This window comes from Anomaloglossus baeobatrachus, chromosome 4 (assembly GCF_048569485.1).
Source record: "Anomaloglossus baeobatrachus isolate aAnoBae1 chromosome 4, aAnoBae1.hap1, whole genome shotgun sequence".
Classification (NCBI taxonomy): Eukaryota; Metazoa; Chordata; class Amphibia; order Anura; family Aromobatidae; genus Anomaloglossus; species Anomaloglossus baeobatrachus.
This window is the reverse complement of record NC_134356.1, coordinates 237,087,123-237,102,169: the sequence shown is the minus strand read 5'-3', so window position 1 is coordinate 237,102,169 and position 15,047 is coordinate 237,087,123. Positions and strand designations below refer to the sequence as shown.

Below are 15,047 nucleotides of genomic sequence, written 5' to 3'. Positions count from 1 at the left end.
TTTTAAGTGTTTCTTGGATGTGGGTTACATGTGTATTTTTTGACACTAACAATATCAAAGACATTTACTTGAAAAGGAACCTGAAAACCTACCTCTTCCGACAAGCCTACAACCTGCAGTAACCCTCAGTCCATTATACCACTGCGCAACAATCTCTATCCTTACCTACTGTATCCTCACCCAACCCTTGTAGACTGTGAGCCCTCGTGGGCAGGGACCTCTCCCCTCCTGTACCAGTCTATGCCTTGTATTGTTTATGAATATTGTACTTGATTTTATGTATACCCTTTTAACTTGTAAAGCGTCATGGAATAAATGGCGCTATAATAATAAATAATAATAATACTAACAATAATAATAATAATAATAATAATAACATACAGCCACAATAAATAAGAGTGGTATACCAGTAAGTGATGATTAGAATATAACTAAGAAGAGAAAAGGGTATTACAGTAACGATAAGCACACCTGTCCGTAAATATAACACATGGTCCCCATAGATTTCTATACAAATTTTTGTGAAGTCAAATAGGATTCAATATCTCTCAAATTTGTTTGCTTATCTTTGCTGAGTACTGACAAGTCATACAATCACAACTAGAAGATTACTACTAAAATGGTTTACTTTTTTAATTTGGTTGAAAGTAAAACAATCCTTATTTTATTGCAACTGGGAACTCTGAATCAAGGTTGCTATATTTGAGGTCCTAACCATTATGATGAGGGATTCTTACATAGAATTAAATCCCTCAATCCATTTTTCAGCAAAATTGGTGGTGCACTTATTTCACCTGCTGTATGTGATATCATGTCTACAAAAGTAAGATCTGTCAAAATATAAAATGAATTAAAAGGATTGACCGTGACGTTAACATTGATGGCCTATGCTTAATGGTGTCAGCAGCGAGGTACTGCATGTCTACCCCTATTTATTCGAATAGAGGATAGATATGCAGTACCCAGCTCTGGCCACTATAAGGTTGATGGAGCTGTGTTTACGGACACCGCTAGCACCTGGAACACCCAGCATTCCCGCCAATCTGGATCCTTTTTTAATATAGAATTTTAATGTATATTACTAAACATTGGTATTAATTTCTGATCCCTGTGTGTTGTATTTTATATAGTGATATATTTCTAGAGGGATCTGTATCATCTAACTATGAACTAGAAAGTGATTAAATTTATAATGTGCTTTTTGCTGTCTGACAAATATCAGTCATATATGAGGGCTTGGCAATCTGAATATTAAGTGTTTCCAAATGCCCATAGTCTTTTTTTATTGGCTAAATCTCAAGTAGGGCTTTGTACAAAATTTGGCCATGAAACTCTCATGTGCTTTGTGTTTGCCTTGGGCTTGAAAAAAAACATGAAAGATAATTTCTTTCTGAAAATGAATTAAATTATTTACATCAATTACCACTTTATTACTTTTTAAAATGTGTTCATGTAGATACCTATAATATCAAATTACAAGTGTTCAGTAATTCAGTAATGTTTCATAGCCGTGCAGTTGCTGAATTTTGCACCCTATATATTTTATATAACGAGTAAAGGCCCTATCACACACAGGGAAAAATCTGTGGCAGATCTGTGGCAGATCTGTGGCAGATCTATGACAGATCTGTGGCAGATCTGTGGTTGCAGTGAAATTGTGGACAATCAGTGCCAGGTTTGTGGCTGTGTACAAATGGAACAATATGTCCATGATTTCCCTGCAACCACAGATCTGCCAAAGATTTATTTCTGTGTGTGTTGGGGCCTTAAGTCAGTTTTACGCTGGAAAATGTATATTTCCTATCTTTTGAAAAAATAAAAATGTTAACAAATATTTTTTTTATTATTTCTCATCCTATTGCTCCTGACCGGTTATCCTCTCAACCTTGGTATCTTTTTTTTTACATATAAAATGCATAAAAATAAATTTAGAAAACATGATTAGATTGTTTTTTTTCCTAAGGGTATTGTTGTTATTATACACATATAAAACTAAAGTAATACAAAAATAGCAATAATAATAATAATAATAATAATAATAATAATAATAATAATAATAATAATAATAATAATTTATATACTAAGACTCCATAATATCTAGAATAAACGTATTTTATGAAAAAAAAGTCTGAGATTTTAGGGAAAGATGCAATTCCAAATTATTACCTACCAAAGCTCAAAACAAAATCTATATTTACTCTGTAGTTGGCAAACACATTGACATACAGCTGGGTTTTTAGCAAAAACATCCAGCTGTTAAAATTAAGCCACTAATCTACAATGGATGGTTTGCATTTTTAGTGTAAAACTGTTAAGAAAAACCCCACGAGGCTGAGATTCGCCTGTTTTGCTTCTTGGTGAAGTGAAACGGACTTGAAAGAAAAATAAAAACTGTGTCAGTCTCTCTCTGTGCCAACTGACCCCATGGGAAGAAACAGACAGATTTCTGGCTCAAGAGGGTCTTTTTAGAGATTTTTTTTTATTTCTAAAAACCTCCAGGCATACTTGCTCAACCAAGTAGAAATAACAATTCCACCTACATAAAGGAGTCTTCACAAAGAACAGTTTTTCAATTTCTCCTAGTCTATATTATCACTCTACTGTCTGATTATATGTTTTTCTCTAAAAATGTATACATTTTAGCTGAGAATATAACAAAACTGAATAACAGCAGTTGAATACAAGCATCATAAACATCATAAATACATTGTAAAAGATTAACAAAGCAGACCTAACCATTAAATATATACAGTATATATATATATATATATATATATATATATATATATATATATATATATTCATTTTTTTTAATACAAAATCTCAATACTCTTTTTAGGGATATATATGGGTTTTTTCCCATTGTGATATACCTTCAGTGTGTAAATACTTAAAGTCTTCAACATACATGCAAGACGCATCCATAGGGTTCCAATGGAATATCCTTTTTGTGGTAGATATCAAAATAACACAAAAGTTGTAAAATATATTATATGCTATCCCATATAGATGTAGCAAGTAAAAAAAAAAATACGTAACACTAAATATACAGTATATTAACGTTGTTTCCAGGTTTAATTTTTTATTTATTCTACAGGCATCTATATGTAAAAATAAGATCGACCTTATTTATCCTTTGATGCTAAATTGCTACCTCCCTTCAGCTGCCTCCAATCACTGTTGATAGGCAGCAGTGGCGACATCGACATAGTGACTATAGCATATGACAATTGTAGCCAATCACAAGGTACAGCAGTCACATAGACGTAGACAGCCCAAAACCTCTAAGCCCTGGGATTGGCGTGAGTGAAGTCACTACTGCTGCCTTGTCAACAAAGAATGGTGGCATCAGGGGAAAGGCAATGGTTTGTATGTCAGGATGTAACTAGAACCACAAGGCGGATTTGAGAGCAAGAGAGGCTATGGCAACACTGATCAAACCCTGATCAGAGTGTCAGCTTAGTGTTATCTGATTCTCTCTGATGAGAGAATTGGAGCACACTATGAGGAGAAGATGGAGAACAAAATTTCTGCCGCTTCACCATTGTGTGAATCTGTGGAAATCAGATGGCATCCAAGTGCAGTCTGATGTTTCCATGCACCCATAGACATGCATGGGTGAGTGGCATCCAATTTGTGCTGCAAATCACAGCATACTGCAACTTTTTTTCTTATGTCGAGTCAGCATTAGACTAAAATTGTAGATCAGCACTCACCCATAGACCAACATTGGTCTAAGGGGGGTGTTACACGCTACGATCTATCGGGCGATATGTCTTCGGGGTCACGGATTCTGTGATGCACATCCGGCATCGTTTGACATATTGTAGCGTGTGACAACTACGAGCAACTGTTAATGAGCAAAAATACTCACCTTATCGTGGCTCGTTGACACGTTGCTCATTTTCATAAAATCGTTCCTCCTTCTGCGTGCAGGTTGTTCATCGTTCCCGAGGCAGCACACATCGCTCTGTGTAACACCTTGAGAACGACAAACTGCAGCTTACCTGCGGCCATCGACAATGAGGAAGGAAGGAAGTGGGCGGGATGTTACGTCCCGCTCATCTCCGCCCCTCCACTTCTATTGGGCGGCCGCTGTGTGACATCGCTGTGATGACGAACGTCCCTACCCCTTCAGGAAGAGGATGTTCGCTGCCCACAGCGACGTCGTTAAGGAGGTAAGTACGAGTGATGGGGTAAACGACTTTGTGCGACATGGGCAACAAATTGCCCGTGACGCACAAACGATGGGGGCGGGTGCGATCGCTTATGCGATCGCACGATATATCATCTCGTGTAATGCTGCCTTTAGCCCCTAGATCAATCCATTAAAAAAATTGGATAGCACTCATCCGATGTATACGCTTGTGTGAGTGAGCCCAGAGAGAGAGAGTCTGGAGTACATACCTCAAAATATAGCATATATAGTACACAGATAGGACAACTGGGATAAATTACCGAAAAGGTTGGGTTCTGCACCTATTGAATCCCTCTTTTCAGTATTTTTGCCTGGTTGCACCATCTGTGATACATACTGTATATGCTACATTTAGAAACATTTACACCAAACTCTATCTATATACTTTTTTTGGTGGTTTCTTTTCTGATATTTTTAATGCATTTCTTATAAAATTACTTGGTTTTAGTGGGGTTTTTTCTTGTGGTTTAGATACTTTTGGCCCCCTATTGATACTTTTTGCCTTACATTTACTTAGAGCATGATTGTAAACTGAAAAAAAAGATTCTCTTTAACAAGTCAAATATAAAATATTGTTAACAGTGAAGCTACTGCGGAGACAACGTATTGTAGGAGCAGGATGATGATTATGAAGCTCAGACACAAGATAGTCTGGCACTGGTTGGGTGAGTATTTGGCCCCTGAATGATAAACCACACTCCAAGGCCCCCTTCATAAGTATGTGATGCTGATGTGTACCGTCCCATGCTCGGCTGCAGCCGAGCCGCTCGGATCCGGGCTCACTGGTGGGTGGCTTGAGCATCTCCGGACCCGGGGGCCCTGTGGTCACTTCGATCTGAAAGGGGCTGACGGTTTAGGGGACGTAGGTGTATGGCCGGGGCCATGGTTAAGTTCGTGACGCCACCCACGGAATGTGCTGAAGGTTGACACCACCGCTGCGATTTACGGGGTACCCGGGGGAGATGTTACGCAGCAAGTTGTTAACCCCTCCGTGGGTAGGGATGGTGGCCCTGGGACCCGTTGTGGGATATTTGGCAGTGCAGGGAGATGGGCGGCCAGAGGGCACTGGTGTACTGACGATTTGAAACACACACAAGTCTCTGGTAAACCAAGGTGATGGTGGTCGATGACTGCAGCCGGCTGCAGTCTGGTCCCCCACCCGGTTGGTTGTCTCAGCCTTTCTCCTGCACCTGTTTGTGATGATGGACTACCTGAACTTGCAATACAGGAGTCTTCTCCCTGGCTTGTAGATGTTGGAAGAGCCCTTTGCCCGCAGACGTGGGCCGTGGGATCTCTCTGCCGTGGCTTTGGCTTTCTATCCCCCTCGTTGGGCTGTTGTCTTCAGTCGGGACTTTGGGTGGGAAAGGACCTATAGTCCTGGCCGCAATCAGTTAATTAGCTAGCCCCCAGTAGCTTCTGGACCTAGCTTCAGGGTCTGAATACCCCCCTTTGTGCTCTGGTTTCCAGTTGGTTCCCCGGGTCGGTACCGGCGGGCCACTACCCTGTCCCGGTCCACCACGGTTCCACCGAGCCGTCTTCCTGGCTCCTGCAGGCAGAGGCCTCCATATGCCTCCTAGCCAAAGGTGCCCGGGCTCCGGGCTCCAACCCTGGCACCTGTCAGTCTGTTACAGGCCTGTCACACAGGCCTGACCTCCTCCACTAAACTCTCAAACTAGACTCCTAAGCTCAACTGAACTGTGTTTCCTGCCTCAGGCTCTCTGAACTCCTCGGTGGGTGTGCCAACCGCCTGGCTCCGCCCCCTGGTGTGTCCGTCCAACACTGAGGGAGGTGACTAGGGTTTTAATGGTTTGGCTGCTGACACCTTGTTAGGGGACTAGTGTTGTGCGGGGCTCTATCTGTGACTACCTGGCTGGACCAGGGCATCACAGATACATGTTGAATACATTTTTTTCATGGATACCATAGGCACCTATTATAATCTATGGTGATTTTCACAAAGATTGTGTGTCCATGTGAACCACAGGGAGACATGTCTGCTTTTTTCAGGCTGCACCGATGACAAGGGCCAATACAAGTCTATGGGTCTGTGAAAAACATGTACAGCAAATGGATGGCATCGGTGTATAGTCCATGTGCTGTGTGTGTTTAGCATTGAAAAATATAGGAGAAGCTTCATCATTTCATTCTTCTTTTTCTGTAGTGGAAAATAACAGATGGCACGTGACATACTGATGACAACACATTGATGGAAGACACTGATCCAGGTCCAAGTTTTTCACATATGTGTTTTACATGCACATGTAAAGGGGGCTTAAGGGCTTGTGCAGACCACCATATTTTCTATCCGAGTGTTATCCAACAAAACATTGGATTGCACTGCGACTGTTGTTATTTAATGAGGCTGTGGACATGTCTGATTATTTTTCTTGGGCCGAGTGTTCCTGCCACTTGACCACTTAAGTCTAAGGGGTACCTTACATGCTGCGACATCACTAGCGATTACTAGCGATGTCGAGTGTGATAGCACCTGCCCTCGGCGTACATGCGATATCTTGTGCTTGCTGCCGTAGCGAACACTATCGCAATGGCAGCTACTCACGCACATACCTGGTCGGTGACGTCGCTGTGACCGCCGAACAATCCCTCCTTCAAGGGGGAGGTGTGTTCAGCGTCACCGCGATGTCACCACGACGTCACTAAGCGGCCGGCCAATAGAAGCTGAGGGGCGGAGATGAGCGGGACATAACATACCGCCCACACTCCTTTTTTCCTCATTGCCGCAGGATGCAGGTAAGGAGATGTTTGTCGTTCCTGCGGCTTCACACACAGCGATGTTTGGTGCTGCAGGAACAACAAACAACATCGTATCAGCAGCAGGAGCAACATTATGGAAATGAACGACGTGACACAGTTCAGCGATTTTAGTCACTTTTGCGCTCGTTCATCGTCGCAGATAGGATTTACACGTTGCGATGTCGCTACCGGCGCCGGATGTGCGTCACTAACGATGTGACCCTGACGATATATCGGCCACGATGTCGCAGCGTGTAAAGTACCCCTATAAGTCTATGAGAAAAATTGGACCTCATCCAGATAACATCCGAGTGTGGATGACAGAATGGAAATAATTGAGAAACTTTTTTTCAAGCTTGTCTCCTCATATGAGAAAAATGGATCCCACTTTGAGCAAACTCGGAGCAGAGTTTAGCATAACTGGGCCATTTTCCTCAGATGGAGAAAATATAGTGTGAACCCATACTAAGAAATTACTTTCTATTTTCATGGCAGTTAGGTGCCAAAAACTAAATTTTCCACTGACCACCATGGACTGGATGCTTTTTATATAATTACAGTATTTTTCGCTTTATAAGACGCACTTTTGTTCCCCCAAATTTTGGGGGAAAGTAGGGGGTGCGTCTTATAAGCCGAATATATGGGGTGTGTGTATATATATATATATATATATATATATACTGCAGGGTCCAGGGGAGGTGGGGGCGCTGCTGGGGGCAGGTGAACGCTGCGGGCTGCAGTGTTTGATCTCCTGCTCCCGCTCATATAATATGCACAGCCACTGTCCATCTCCGGTGGTGCTGAAATCGCACCGCAGTGCTGGGCTGGGGGAGCGCTGCATATTATATGTCCCTGCGCCCCCTGTGATGGCACATGCCCCCCCCCCCTGTGTTAGATATGGCCCCCATGCTGCTACTCATTCTAAAATAAAAAAGCTTTACTTACCCCCTCCAGCGTTTCTCCCCGGTGTCCCTGCTTTCACTATGATCAGGCACGCAGAGATCTCAGTCTGCTGTGCCGATTACATGACCGGCACTAGGAAGTGGAGGAACAAAAGCATGGAGGGAGACAGGAGGGAGATCAGCGCTGCAGGAGGTAAGGAAAGAGTGTTTTATTTTACTATGGGCAGCAGCCTGGGGGCGATATCTAACACAGGGGGACTTGTGCGATCTATAGGGGCCATGGGCAGCACTATGGGGGTGATATCTAACACAGTGGGACTTGTGCGATCTATATAGGGGCCATGGGCAGCACCATGGGGGCGATATCTAACACAGGGGGACTTGTGCGATCTATATAGGGGCCATGGGCAGCACTATGGGGGCGATATCTAACACAGGGGGACTTGTGCAATCTATATAGGGGCCATGGGCAGCACTATGGGGGCGATATCTAACACAGCGAGACTTGTGCGATCTATAGGGGCCATGGGCAGCACAGGGGAACGTGTGCCATCACAAGAGGGCTATATTCAATATAAGGGTGCCATATCCAGATTAAGGGGGGCTAATTTTAGGATGGGGGGCTATGAGGGACATATACCCTATATGATTTGTTAGAGGGACACTGGCATTATAAGATAGACCCCATTTAACATTAAAAAAAAAAAATCTCTTTTCCTTCACCAAATTTGGGGGTGCGTCTTATAATCAGGTGTGTCTTATAAAGCGAAAAATACGGTATCTATCAAAAGTTAAATGTATCACTTAAAAATTCAGGATCTCTATTTTTGACGTTTGATGTTGAGAGAATATTCATGGTATATAAACATCTATATCAAGCAGGAACACACAGTAATATAGTTAGATATAGCTTCATGTATGCCTGAAAAAGACGTGCCTGTGACATACCAAAAATGTAAATTAATTGGAATAAATTAGATAATTACTAGTCAAAGAATGAGAAATGTTTATTTCTATTTTAATGAGTGATGTGACATTCAATTTTGCAAGGCTAATAGGATGTAAATACACTTCACTAAATTACATTTTTTTAAAAACTCATTTTAAAAGTGTAAAAAGCTTTAAGTACAGAAAACAGCTCTTTGTAATTTGCACAGTTTGCAAAGAAAGCAAAAAAGCCAGAATTTTACCGTTCATGCAGCCAATTGCTCATAATATTTTCGGAATGATCTGAATAGGCAGAAAGCCATGAGATGAGTGGTGAACAGGTGCCTCGGGGTCATAAATCATAATAAAGAGCTCGACAAGATGACAGAGACTAACAAGGTAATTATAACTTAAACACTGTAACGTGTAAAGAATTAACCACATTTTCACTTAGCTGTTCAGATTTTAATGGTAATGCAAATATAATTCAAGTCCAGGAAAAGAAAGCACATTTAGTCTTTTAGTACCTGGATGCTGTTCCCAACTGTTCGCAGGTAGTCTGCATCTGTGACTTTGCATATCTGAATTTTATTTATTTTCTCCATGTTTTTTATCCATTTATTTGCTTGACCTTGAGGATCGATTATAAGAGGCCAAAGTTGAGCTGACGTCACTATAATTGCATTTTCTAAGGAGAAACTGAAAAAGGGTTCTAAGTTATTTATTGGTTTATTTAGAGCTATCAGCTTATGTATTACTGTACAAACTCACAGCATAATTAACCACTTCCCAACATAAATGAATATAAAACTACAATATGTGCTGCAAAAAACAAACCCTCATATGTTCAAAGAATGAGAAAAACATTACAGCTCTTGTAAGAATGAGAGGAAAAAATGAAAACGGTAACGCACCCAGTCAAAATTGGCCATTTTTTGCTCTTATTTTATTCCTGCTGCTTCCCTGAGTATTTTCTTTTTTTTTTTTTTACATCTCCCATACAGTTCCAGAAGTACGCACCTTTTTTTATTTAATGTGTCCAGTTTGCTAATTTGTAAGGTCTTTATCAAGAGGGAGGTGCTCACTGGATTATATATTGTGATAATCCCCAACATTTTTTACCTTGAGAGCCAAATCAAGAAGACCTTCAATGATGACATCCAGCTTCTGTCTCCCCCACAGTAGTAACCCCCAGAGCTCACAATTTTGGTATAATGGCAGCCACAATCTCCCCACAGAAATCACACTGCATCTAGGGACTCACAAGTTACCTTCCCCACCATTTGGAATTCTAGCAGCAAGCACTGCCATCACACTATCGACCCAGCTTTAAGTATCCCTTCCTTCTGGCAGTATCACCCTATTCCCACCTATGTCCAGCTTATTAATTACTTAATTTATCTTTCAAACCCCAAGGTCAGTATATGCATATAAACCCAAAAAACTGACCTGTACCTCAAAGAAAGTGTGAATAAGTGCAAGCTGTATATGCACATCCAGATCTGCTCTTTTATCTGAGGCTACTGCCAAAAGTCACCTTCTGTAGACCTGTTCTTTATAGTTGTTTGAAAGATATTAGTGATGAGCGAGTACTAAAAAGCTCGGGTGCTCGAGGCTCGGGCCGAGCATCCCAAGATACTCGTGTACTTGGCCCGAGCACCGAGCCCAATGTTATCCTATGGGAGACCCGAGTATTTTTATGAAATGACCCCCCGGCAGCATGTAGAAACCCTAAAAATGTCACAAAAGTCTCAGAAGAGTGCTCAAATGACATGGCAACAGCATGGGGAAGACCCCTTGAAGCATTTATCACTCAAAAGTCACAGCTGTGAACAATTTTGTCCGCGTTTTACGCCATTTTTATGGACTCACCAGAAAACCTTCAAAAATGACACCAAAATGAATTTTCATGGCGGAAATGTTAAGGGCACATACCCAATAGGGAGATAGAGCTGGTGTATGTTACTTTTTGAGATTACATGAAAGATTTTACGTGAAAACATTGTGTGGCACTCTGATGTCCCTGAGAAGAGACGTACATGAAGGCCTCTTGAGTCTAATGTGCCCATTTTGAGGAAGTGAGTCTTTGTAGTATTTTCCTTTGCCAGGGCAGTCCAAAATTGTGAGGTTCACCAATGCCCCTGCATACAGACGTGCATGAGGGCCTGTAAACCTGAAGTGCCCATTGTAAGGAAGTGGGTCTATTGTAGTATAGCCCTTAGGCAGGGCAGCCAAAAATTGGGAGACTCCACATTGTCCCTGGAGAGAGACATGCATGAGGGCCTGTAAACCTGAAGTACCCATTGTAAGGAAGTGGGTCTATTGTAGTATAGCCCTTAGGCAGGGCAGCCAAAAATTGGGAGGCTCCACATTGTCCCTGGATAGAGACGTGCATGATGGCCTGTAAACCAGAAGTGCCCATTGTAAGGAAGTGGGTCTTTTGTAGTATAGCCCTTTAGCAGGACAGCCAAAAATTGGGAGGCTCCACATTGTCCCTGGATAGAGACGTGCATGAGGGCCTGTAAACCTGAAGTGCCCATTGTAAGGAAGTGGGTCTATTGTAGTATAGCCCTTTGGCAGGACAGCCAAAAATTGGGAGGCTCCACATTGTCCCTGGATAGAGACGTGCATGAGGGCCTGTAAACCAGAAGTGCCCATTGTAAGGAAGTGGGTCTATTGTAGTATAGCCCTTTGGCAGTGCAGCCAAAAATTGGGAGGCTCCACATTGTCCCTGGATAGAGATGTGCATGAGGGCCTCAAAACATTGTTCCCATTGCAAAGGAGCGGGTCTCCTGTCGTTGTAATGTCCATTCTGAAAGAATGGGCGAAAAAATTTACCACTGGGGGTATACCTGAAACAACGGCCTAACTATTGTAATGGTCATCATGGTGGCGCATGAGGAGAAGGAGGAGCAGTCCAGCGATTATCCAAAGTCCAGAAGTGTGTACCCATGGGTGAGTGGAGGTACATGGCAAATTCCCGTTACAAACTTTAAATTCCGCTCTCATTTGCTGGTGGTGTGGTGAAGTCTGGCCCAATCCAACCCTTGTTCATCTTGATTAGAGTCAGCCTGTCAGCATTTTCAGTTGACAGGCGGGTGCGTTTATCTGTAATGATTCCACCTGCGGCACTAAAAACACGCTCTGACAAAACGCTAGCGGCAGGGCAGGCCAGGACTTCCAAGGCGTAGAGAGCCAATTCATGCCACGAGTCCAGCTTGGATACCCAATAATTGTAAGGCACAGAGGAATGTCGGAGTAAAGTTGTTCGATCTGCAAGGTACTTCTTGAGCATCTGGGCAAACTTATGATTTCTTGTGGCACTACCCCGCACCTCAGGGGCTGTGGTACGTGAGGGGCTGAGAAAACTGTCCCACATCTTAAACACTGTTCCCCTACCTCTGGCGGATTGGACTTGTGCCCCTCTCGGCTGTACGCCTTGGTTGTCCACTGATTCCTGACCTATGTCGCTAGCGTTTTGTGAGGGGAATGCTTTGCCTACTTCCGTGACTATGGCCTTCCGGAACTGCTGCATTTTGGCTGACCTCTCCGCCTCGGGAATAAGAGACATAAAGTTCTCCTTGTAGCGTGGGTCTAACAGTGTTACCAACCAGTAATGATTGTCGGCCAAGATGTTCTTAACGCAAGGGTCACGAGACAGGCAGCTTACCATAAAGTCAGCCATGTGCACCAGACTCTTAACAGCCAGTACTTCAGTATCCTGACCAACACGATGACTGAACATGCTGTCCTCCTCCTCCGCCTCCTCCTCATCTACCCTGTCCTCTGGCCAGCCACGCTGAACCGAGGATATGACTGGTGTGCATGTCATATCCTCAATTTGGCCGGAGAGTTGCTCCATGTCTTCATCCTCCTCCTCGTCATAGTCCTCCACTGCACATTGTGATGAGACGAGGCTCGGCTGTGTGTTATCACCCACACCCACTACTGTTTCTTGCTCCAACTCATCGCGCTCCGCCTGCAATGCATCATCTTTGTTTTTGAGCAGAGACCGTTTTAGAAGGCAGAGAAGCGGTATGGTGACGCTAATAATGGCGTCATCCCCACTCACCATGTTGGTGGAGTCCTCAAAGTTTTGGAGGATGGTACATAGGTCGGACATCCATCTCCACTCCTCAGGTGTTATGTGTGGAGTTTGACCCATTTCCCGACGGCTTAGGTGATGCAGGTACTCAACAACTGCCCTCTTCTGCTCACATATCCTGACCAACATGTGCAGAGTTGAATTCCAACGCGTGGGGACATCACACACCAGTCTGTGAGCCGGAAGATGCAAACGGCGCTGAAAGCCGGCAAGGCCGGCTGAAGCAGTAGGTGACTTTCGAAAATGTGCAGACAGGCGGCGAACTTTTACCAGCAGATCAGACAGCTCTGGGTATGACTTTAGAAACCGCTGAACCACGAGGTTGAGCACATGGGCAACGCATGGAACATGTGTCAGCTGGCCTCGCCTCAAAGCCGCCACCAGGTTCCGCCATTGTCACACACGACCTTTCCTGGCTTTAGGTTCAGAGGTGTGAGCCAGTGATCTGCCTGCTGTTTCAGAGCTGTCCACACCTCTTCTGCATTGTGGGGTTTGTCACCTATGCAGATTAACTTCAGCACAGCCTGTTGCCGCTTCGCCGAGGCAGTGCTGCAGTGCTTCCAGCTTGGGACTGGTGTGGAGGGTAAAGTGGATGAGGATGTGCAGGAGGAGGATGAGGCTGAGGAGCATGACATTCCGGAGCTGTAGAGTGTGGGTGAAACCCTGACTGAGATAGGGCCTGCAAACCTTGGTGTGGGAAGGACGTGTTCCGTCCCTCGCTCAGACTGGGTCCCAGCTTCCACAATATTAACCCAGTGTGCCGTCAACGAGATGTAGCGGCCTTGCCCACAAGCACTTGTCCACGTGTCTGTGGTTAGGTGGACTTTGGCTGAAACAGCGTTGTTCAGGGCACGTGTGATGTTTTGTGACACGTGGTTATGCAATGCGGGGACGGCACACCGGGAGAAATAGTGGCGGCTGGGGACCGAGTAACGTGGGACAGCTGCCACCATCAGGTCGCAGAATGCTTCTGTCTCCACCAGCCTAAAAGGCAACATTTCCAGCGCAAGCAGTCGCGAAATGTTAGCATTTAGAACTGTGGCATGTGGGGCGTTGGCAGTGTATTTGCGCCTGCGTTCAAAGGTTTGCTGAATGGATAACTGAACGCTACGCTGGGACAAGGACGTGCTTGATGATGGTGTTATTTCTGCGTAGGCAACTGCAGGTGCAGGGCCGGAGGAGGCTTGTTCGCAGGCAGCATGGACAGGGGATTGGCTCGCATGCACAACAAGCGAAGACGTAGCAGTGACATCAGCAAGCACTGCTCCTCGACTCTGTTGTACCTCCCACAAAGTCAGGTGCTTGGCTGACATGTGCCTGATCATGCTGGTGGTGGTCAGGCTGCTAGTTTTGGTACCCCTGCTGATGCTGGCATGGCAGGTGTTGCAAATGGCCTTTTTAGAATCATCTGGAGCCAACTTAAAAAACTGCCAGACTCGGGAAGACCTAACATTTGTACAGGCACCTTGTGTCGTGTTGTTGTTCCGGGGAACGGTTGCCTGACTTCTGCCTGGGGCCACCACCCTGCTTCTTACTGCCTGTTGGGATGCTACGCCTCCCTCCCCCTGTGCACTGCTGTCCTCACTCTGCATATCCTCCTGCCAGGTTGGGTCAGTTACTGGATCATCCACCACGTCGTCTTCCTCTTCCGCACCCTGCTCCTCCTCCTGACTTCCTGACAATTGTGTCTCATCATCGTCCACCCCTTGTTGAGACACATTGCCAACTTCGTGAGAATGTGGCTGCTCAAATATTTGGGCATCTGTACATACGATCTCCTCATGACCCACTTCAACAGGAGCTGGCGAGAGGCCAGAATGTGCGAATGGAAACGTGAACAGCTCTTCCGAGTGTCCAAGTGTGGGATCAGTAATGTCCGTGGACGTGTACTCAGCCTTGTGGTAGGAAGGAGGATCAAGTTCTGAAATGTGCGGTGCAGTATCACGGCTACTGACACTTGACCGTGTGGAAGACAGAGTGTTTGTGGTGGTGCCAATCTGACTGGAAGCATTATCCGCTATCCAACTAACAACCTGTTGACACTGGTCTTGGTTCAAGAGCAGTGTACTGCTGCGGTCCCCAAGAATTTGGGACAGGACGTGCGAGCGACTAGATGTGGCCCTTTGTTGTGGCGAAATTAGAGCTTGCCCACGACCTCGGC

The 15,047-nt window shown here is 44.5% G+C and overlaps 1 protein-coding gene across 1 annotated transcript in view; it reads right to left on the bottom strand.

The window, feature by feature from the left end:
• Positions 1 to 15,047, bottom strand: part of LOC142302376 (dynein axonemal heavy chain 3-like) — a 2,626,214-nt gene that overhangs the window by 383,595 nt on the left and 2,227,572 nt on the right. The window contains exon 61 of the mRNA XM_075343433.1: positions 9,309 to 9,480. Within this exon, the coding sequence (XP_075199548.1) occupies positions 9,309 to 9,480 (172 nt within the window). The remainder of the gene's footprint in view (positions 1 to 9,308; positions 9,481 to 15,047) is intronic.